General features: G+C 38.4%; 1 protein-coding gene across 2 annotated transcripts; it reads right to left on the reverse strand.

The window, feature by feature from the left end:
* Positions 1-774: 774 nt before the first annotated feature.
* On the reverse strand, positions 775-3244 carry LOC137939133 (heavy metal-associated isoprenylated plant protein 3-like). 2 transcript variants are annotated; one of them, XM_068784334.1, is made up of 5 exons: positions 3139-3244; positions 2930-3047; positions 2345-2562; positions 2076-2154; positions 775-1359 (listed from the first exon to the last, which is right to left on the reverse strand). In XM_068784334.1, exons 1-5 carry the CDS (start codon positions 3145-3147, stop codon positions 980-982), a joined length of 804 nt encoding a protein of 267 aa, XP_068640435.1. In that variant the 5' UTR covers positions 3148-3244; the 3' UTR covers positions 775-979. The 2 variants fall into 2 exon arrangements, with proteins under 2 accessions (XP_068640435.1, XP_068640434.1); XM_068784333.1 differs by having other exon boundaries at positions 2921-3047.
* Between the last annotated feature and the right edge of the window lie 5333 nt (positions 3245-8577).

Consider the following 8577-nt stretch of genomic DNA (forward strand, 5'->3'; position numbering starts at 1 on the left):
TTCTAATATTGTTTAGTTATTTAACTTATCGTACTTAGTTTTAAAATAGTCAATGAATTATTTTTCTCCAAAAATTCAACATTGATAATTCAGCTACTAAGTTGATTTCCCCCGAAACTCAAAACTCTCGATTTATACGGCTGTTGTAAACTACTCCTAAGCACTCCTACACCTTGAAATAAGAATTGGAGTATGAAGGGTCTCTAAAAAGTAATTGTCTAAAGGAGCTAAGAATATTTGGTCCATTATTTTCAAATCTATTTCACTTAGCTTTATCCTTCCTAGAATAATCGCTCACTTACTTTAAAATTATTTTGTTCATTCTAGCAAAGTTATTTGTTAGATTCTAAGGTTTCATGATCTTAAGGTGTTGAGTAAATAAGAAGAGGACAAAAGAGAAGAGAAGAGATGAGAGAAGGGAGAAAAGTGGTTATTAGGGTGTGAGATTGAGAGAGAATACAAGTGGAGAAGAAGCTACAAGAGAGAACATTGAAGAGCTCCCCCTTAGGTCTAGAATGGGCTGAGACCTCCTCTCTAACATATTGATAGAAACCCTAAATTACCCACATAAAAATGAGAGAAGTAGAAGAGAAGAAGAGAAGAAGAGAAATACCGTCAATTTAAGCCAAAAATTGGATTTGAAGAAGCTACAAGAGAGAACATTGAAGAGCTCCCCCTTAGGTCTAGAATGGGCTGAGACCTCCTCTCTAACATATTGATAGAAACCCTAAATTACCCACATAAAAATGAGAGAAGTAGAAGAGAAGAAGAGAAGAAGAGAAATACCGTCAATTTAAGCCAAAAATTGGATTTGAATCCAACCCAACACATGCTTCTAACTCTATAGATTATAGAAGCTACATCGTATTCGTCTTTAAATTTTTCTCCTAACATTTATTTACATTTATTTTATTTAATAGAATCGCAAAAAAGAAAGTAAAAATATTGCTTTTTTTCATTTGCTTTTCCCGTTTTAACTTCACATAACGGAGCAGGCGTTCGGATTCTCGTCGCTGAACATCTGCGGCGCATGCACGTACTCGACTGCGTAACCAGGTCCTGGATAGTATTCCATCTTGTGGGCTTCCGCCTTCCCCACTCCTTCCTTCTTCTCCCCCTTCTCGCCACCACCTTCACCGCTTTCTTTTTCTCCCCCGCCCTTGGCTTTCTCTGTTTTTTTATCTCCGCCTCCCCCACCACCCTCCTTTTTCCCTTCTTTCTTCTCCTCTTTCTTCGGTGGAACTATCTCTACGCTCCGTTTGAGTTTCTCTTTGAGGTACGAGGGCATTTCCTTCGCGTCCATCGTGCCTTTCACTGTAACCAGATCCTTCTGCGCGTCAATCGTCACTTGCTCCACGCCTGCAAACATTTAGGGAGACATGCCCAATTAGCTTAATCGTTTTTCTTTGTTTTTTATAATCCCGATTAGCTCTTTAATTATTAAGCTAATTAGCAGAATAGTTATGCCACAAAAAGAACCGCAGAGTCGAGAAATTCAGTTCGACAGATTGACAAGGATAAAGGAAGAAACAGGAAACATGATGACCGTTGTAAAAGAAATCAATGACAGTAAATGGAAGTTAAAGAAGTTTATAGGCAATCAATACCCAAAGTGATGACAATAAATGAGACAGACAACAAGCTAATATCAGCGGATCGGAAGAATCAGTCTGACATTGTTGGTTAGGAAGAGAGACCCACCCAGGATTTCAGGATTCCGTTTGCAGGAAATGAAACAGAGGGTTTTGCGTATTGAATGGTGTTCTTATTTCATGTTAAGTCTCGCTGAGGAGGAAATTTCTTCCGCCGGTCGCAGTACAGTAACGTCTCAGTAAGAATGGTAAACGAATTTTTATAGAAGAGAGCTTTGATGGCATCTGGGGAGTTTTCAATTGAACAAACAGAAAATGAATAGGTAAAGATTTAGACGATCGAGATTCCGGTAAAAAAGTCACATCAATTTCCTTTCATAAACAGCAAATATAGAGAAGTCATCTCAGAATTAAAAATATGCTTCCATTAATTCAGAAAAAAACTCAGTGCTCTCACGGCTCATCGATCACTAAATAACTCACCATCAATTCTGCGAATAATTTTGCTGACCTTCCGGATGCAGCCCACACAGTGCAAGCGGATCTTCAGAATGACCGTAGTCTTAAAAATTATTTTTCACAAAAAAGAAAAAAGAAAAAATAGTATGAATTAATACTGATGCTGAGAAATCTTGAATCTCATTCAATAAAATGTAAAGGAAAATTAATTAAACAAGAGTACCACATTAGAAATTTAAAAAAGTCTCACAGTGACATTGGCTGCTATAATGCGTAGTGAGTGGTTTATGTACCTCTTTGGGCTTCTTCTCTTCGCCCTTCTTTTTGTCGCCGCCATCGCCGCCATCGCCGGCGCCGGACCCGGCGACTTTGTCCTTTTTGGGCTGAGGAGAAACAAGCTCAACCTTCTTCTTCGTTTTGCTCTCCACTCTCGCCTTCAGCTTCTCCGGGTCAACTTTCCCCACCGCTGTTAGCTTGTTGTTGCTGCTGTCGCTCTTCACACTCTCCACGCCTGTCACAACACCCTAGCGCACGTTAGCTAGCTCATTGACTACAGAACACGCCTCCATGAAGTCGCAGAAATTAATCCTACGCACCCCGCCCCTGTCAAGGAGGCTCATGGAGACTCTACAAGTACCAAATCGCCGTGAGACTCCCCTCAAAACTAGAATCGAAGATCAGGAAGAAAAAATCGGGAAAATTACTTTAGAACTTTTCAATGTTCTTCCTAATCTCTGCTTATTCTTTCTTCAAAATAAGAAGCGAAAGCGAGGGGAGAAATGAAGAAAACCGAAGAGAAATCCCAAGGAAAAAAAATTTAATCTATCGGCCTAAATAGTCGACTTCAAAACCAGAAATGATGATCACACCATCAAAACCTTCAACAGATTTTCGAACTTTCTTTGCGCAGCCTTCGCAATGCATGTCGACCTTGAGGACGACAGTAATGGGTCCCCCTTCCTTCTCATCGCCTTTCTTCTGGCCTCCATCTTTCTTCTGAGACAACCAAACACACCCATTCCATCACAGGTGAAGAAAATGAAGGATAACGCTTAGACAAAAAGAGAGAGAGAGAGAGAGAGATGACCTCGCCCATTTTCGTTTTCGATTACAGAGACATGAAGTTTGGCAATCGGAGAATGGGAAGTGAGTGGAGGACAGGGGAATAAATAGACGTAGCGAAGGAACAGGGAATCGGTTACCGCCCCCGCCTGCACTGCTTGTTTCATGTTTGTGGCATTATTAGTCATGGCTGATGATGATGATGATGGATGTATTATGAGTTTTGGCAATGCCCATGGCATATGAATGGATGGACGACTTACCGACGAAGAAAATAAGATATGCGGGTGGATCCAGAACAGAGAAAATGACCATTTAACACCTGGGTGGTTGTTCATCCATCAGCAACATTTTTGTCAGGTCGCACTTGCGATGGGGCCCATGATGGCCCACTCTGAAAGGAAAAAGGAAGATAGATCCATTCTCGAGCGGTGGCCCCTTAGCCACATCCTTCGCCTCATTTCCAATCCCAAGTAACCGTAAAACAAACTGAGCAAAAACCGGTTTCAATTCGAACCTGAAAGAATGGAAAATTATTTGCTCACATGTGGCATACTCTCGCTATCATTGCAGACAACGATAGGATTTATTAGACTACCACCCTCTAATCTGGGTACTAAGCCTTTACATGCACGAAGGTACGTTCATTAAAGTAGAGACAAAAACTCTTAAAGCATTATGGCTTTTTAAAGAAGAAAAGAGCCAACAAGTTTTGCATCTTATATTTCCTTTTGTAGAAAACTCAGATTACCAAAATTATTTTACAACGATGAAAGATGAAGGATCCATTAGAAGAGACACATTAAGAAAGAAATTTTGTATTTTTTTCTTTTTGGTATCATTTGAAAGTCATTATCTTCTGTACAATCCACTGGAAGCATCCTCCGATCGAATAACCAGAGCAGTAAAACCATTAAAGGATTGTGTAGAATATTTACTTGGGAAGATCTGCCAAAGTACGAGTGCCATTCTCACATTTTGACATGTTGTTGCTGCTAGAGAGTAAAACAATTGGCTTTGAACCCCCATATGAGAATTTGGAAAAGCGATCAACTCAAGCTTGTAAATCAGGGAAGTGTATTTTTCATGTTATTTTTTATTGAATGAAGAGGTAATTTGTACAAGAGTTTTACGATCTATAATCATGAATCTGGTGATTTTATACAATCCATTTACGATGGTTGATAACTTCAACCTTAGCTTATCGTTGATTTTGATTTCAACCGTGATTTTCTCAACACTCTCCCCCTCAAATTGGATAATGAATGTCAAGAACTCCCAACTTGCCTATCATAGTTGAGAAGGTTTTTCCCCAATGGTTTTGTGAACACATCTGCAAGCTGATTTGTTGAAACAATGTATTTAGTTACAACCGAACCATCTTATATTTTGTCACGAATAAAAGGACAATACATCTCTATATATCTGGTGCTTTCATAAAAAAAGGGGACTGGCTGCTATATGTAAGGCAACTATGTTATCACCATATAAAAATGCTAGCTTAGGATGTAATATTCTTAACTCTATCAATAATGATCGTAGCCAAAATAATTCAAAACATGCACCTGTCATAGCTCTATATTTGGCTTATGTTGAGGAGAGAGATACAATTTTCTGCCTCTTTGTCCACTAAGGAAATAAGAGAATCCCAAAAGAACACAATAACCGTAGTGAATCTATGAGATATTGGACAACAAACCCAATCCGAACAAAAAAAAACTCACAAGGGTAAATCATTATGAGAAGGGAAAAATAAACCTTATCTTGGACTACTTTTTAAATAATGCAACATCGGCAATGTAGCTTCCATGTGTGGTTTACATGATACATGCATGAATTTTCTTAACACATGGACCGAATAAGTAATATTCAGATGGGTGATAGTCAAATAATTTAGGCGTCCAACAAGTCGCCTATACTGAGATGGATCGTTAAGAAATTCTCATGAATCTGAAAACTTTACGTTTTGATCCATTAGAAAGTTCAAGGGTTTAACACCCAAAATTCCATCATCTTTTAAAATTTCCAAAGTATGTTTCCGTTGGGAGATAAAAATACCCTTCTTTGACCGAGAAACTTCAATGCCTAGAAAATACTTCAAATCACCCAAATCTTTAATCCGAAAATGACTATGCAGAAATTTCTTGAGAGTTAATATGACATTGACATCATTACCCATAATAAGAATGTCATCAACATATATCAATAGAGCTATAAAAGATTGTCCTTTCCGATACGTGAATAACGAGTAGTCTGCTTTGGATTGTACAAATCCATCGGCTTGGATAGCTGTAGAGAACTTAGGCAAACCATTGTCAAGAAGTTTATTTTAAGTTATATAACGACTTGTGAAGGCGGCACATAAGATTCTCCCCCTGTAGCCGAAGACCAAGAGGTAGAGATATATAAATTTGTTCAAGGAGATCACCATGAAGAAAAACATTGTTGACATTCAAGTTAGTGAAGAGAACAATTCTAGGTGGCTGCTAAAGCAAATAAACAACGAACAATAACCATTTTAGTAGTCAGAAAAAAAGTGTCTTTGTAATCTATACCTTCCAGTTGTGTTTAACTTTTTTCAACCAAATGAGCTTTGAAACACTCAATAGTACCATCCGAGTGTTGTTTGATTTTATAAACCCAACGACAACCGATAGGTTTCTTACTAAGAGGAAGAGAAGTGAGGGACTATGTGTGGTTGGCTTCTAAAGCGGCCAATGGCCGATGGGAATGAGATACTACTTCCGTATAAGATGTAGGCTCAATATCTTGACTGACAACAGTAGTATAAGAGTAATATTGTGGTGAGTAATGATGATAAGAGACAAAATTGCTAAGGGGATAAAGGCGACAAATAGTCTTTTTGTGGACCTGATGACAAATGTGACAAATAGTCGAGAGACGTCACTGGGTTGCAAACATAGTCATGTAAAGTCAGGGGAGAGTTATGAGGACGTTGGGAACGACATAAAATTGGTTCGGGAGCTGGACTAGCAGATGATAGTGGAGGAGAAACTGGAGTTGGCGGTAACGGTTGTTGGTAAGGATCGGTTACAAAAAGAGGAATCACTGGGGCTGAATTTGAGGGAGTGGATGGTATGGACTCATAAAGAAAAATAGTGTCATGAAAAACAACATCATAACTAGTGAACATTTGATGAGTGGTAAGATCATATAGCTTGTAAGTTTTCTAACCAACTTGATAACCAAGAAAAATACAGTGTTAGGCTCGAGGAGAGAATTTATGGGGGACGTGCACATCGATAGCATATGAAAGACTCCCAAAAAACTCGAAGAGGAGAATAAGAAGCGAGCTTGCCATAATGTCGTTCAAAATATTTTTGGCAAGAAATGAGTGGTGTGGGCAAATGATTAATTATATGAACAACAATAGAAACACATTCAAACCATTAATTATATGAACAACAATAGAAATAGATTCTAACAAAAAAATGTAAAGGAAGATGGGCTTGAAAACGAAAAGCTCGAGATGACTCAAGAATATGGCGTTGCTTGCACTCTACAACCCTATTTTGTTGGGGACTATAGACACAAGAATGCTAATAAGTGGTTCCTTTTTTGTTAAAAAAATTCTCACATGGAGAAGAATTCTCCTCCTTTATCAACTCGAATGTTGGCTATAGAAACATGAAATTGTGTTTGGACAAATGAGAAAAAAAATGACAAGTAAATGTTGTATTTCACTTTTGTGATACATAAAAAATACCTATGTGAATCTAGAATAATCAACCACAATAGTCAAAAAATATTTTGCATTAGAAAGAGGTTGTTTTATAGGGGCATGTCACAATGAATTAATTAAAAAGGTCTAAAAGAGAAATTGAATTAACAGAAAATGAAAGTCTACTATATTTTGAAAAAGCACAAACATCACAAGCATTATTAAACTGGAAAGAGAAATTTAACAAATATTAAAATCTAATCTAAAGAAAGATAAATGCCCCAATAGGTGATGCCACAAGGCGGTGGAGGAAGTGACATGATAACTAGGTGAACGACGGGGAGTGGTTGCTGAAGATGGAGGTGGAGGTTTTGGCTTCTTTTATGCTAATGCAACCAAGTGATAAAGTTTGTCTCATTGTTCACCCAAACTAATCATCCTCCTCGTCATCAAATCCTGCAAAATACACCAACGAGGGAAAAAGGTTACTACACAATTGAGATCTCTGGTAACTCAACTCACCGATATTAAATCCACCTTAAAGGATGGCACACCAAGCACATTTTTTAAAGTAATAGTGGAAGTCAAAGGTAAATTCCCAATAGAAGTAATCGGAGTTTGTTCTCCACTTGGCATAACAACAGGTGGCAAAAAAGTGTTCTTACTGCTTTTGACGAGCAAAGTTGGAGATGAAGAAATGTGGTATGTTGCACCACTGTCGATAATTAATTGATGGAGTTGCAATAATATTTTTAGCAAACCTGAGGAAGCGACAACAACATTAGCTTCAGGATTGGAAGATTGTATTGTTCCTTTTCCTTGAATGATAGATAAAATTTGCTGGATTTGCAAATCAGAGAGGCCATTTGTCACTTATGGCACTTCTTGTAGTATTGGACCCTCTTTGACATTGTTGACGGAAGACTGATGACTATTTTTGCGTTTGAAATGAGTACTTCCTTGAATAGGCCTTTTTGAAGCATGTTTAGGGTGGTCTTGTGGGTACCCATTTAGCTTCCAACATGTTTCTTGGACATGATGGTCACGATCACAATAAGAGTAGTGCAAAGGTTTTCTATTTGGAGTGTGAGAAGAAGAAACTTGTCCACATCAAACAACCAAAGCTACCGGTTTGGTCCTTCGAACAATCATGGCTGAGGTCTCCGTCGTCTCACGTGAAGTCCTTGGCAACATCAAGAAGTGGACTCATCAATATAATTTGCCCTCAGATTGCACTGTAGGACTCATTGAGACCTATGAAAAATTGCATCAGTCTGCGTCTCTTATGGTCTATCCCACAAGAGCAAATGGTGTCATTATAGGATCCTAGTTCATCCCATAATATTTTAAGCTTTGTGTAATAATCCGTAACTATCATCTAATCTTGAGCTAGACAAACAATGTCCCTCTCAAACTGAAAAATACGAGGAACATTGCTTTGAGAAAAACGACCCCGAAGGTCTTCCCATACCTCTTGGGCAGTGGTTGAAAAAATGACACTGTCTGCAAGATCTGGTGTGAGTGAATTGAAAATCCAAGAGAGGATCATATCATTGCATTTTCTCCATGAAGCATAGTTGTCTGGTTGGCTGTGGCAGACGACATTATGGTGGCTTCGTCTATGAACCCTAACTTGGATTTTGCATCCAAAGAAATCATCATGGCTTTACACCATGGCGAATAATTATCTCCATTGAGAGGCTTGGAAACAAGCACCATTCTTGGATGATCAAAATGGTGAATAAAATATGGTTTGGTAGCATCAAACTTGTCTCCTTTCGA

Source organism: Aristolochia californica, unplaced genomic scaffold, assembly GCF_029961685.1.
Source record: "Aristolochia californica isolate CCGP_79_NKW_82.1479 unplaced genomic scaffold, dmAriCali1.0.hap1 SCAF_8, whole genome shotgun sequence".
Lineage (NCBI taxonomy): Eukaryota > Viridiplantae > Streptophyta > Magnoliopsida > Piperales > Aristolochiaceae > Aristolochia > Aristolochia californica.

Bases quoted from the DNA above. Each gene is read 5' to 3' on its own strand.
- LOC137939133 (XM_068784333.1), bottom strand. The intron at 2,155-2,344 runs GTACATAAACCA...ATAATTTTTAAG, and splicing joins AAGAGAAGAAGCCCAAAGAG to ACTACGGTCATTCTGAAGAT. The intron at 1,360-2,075 runs GTGAGTTATTTA...AAATGTTTGCAG, and splicing joins AATTATTCGCAGAATTGATG to GCGTGGAGCAAGTGACGATT.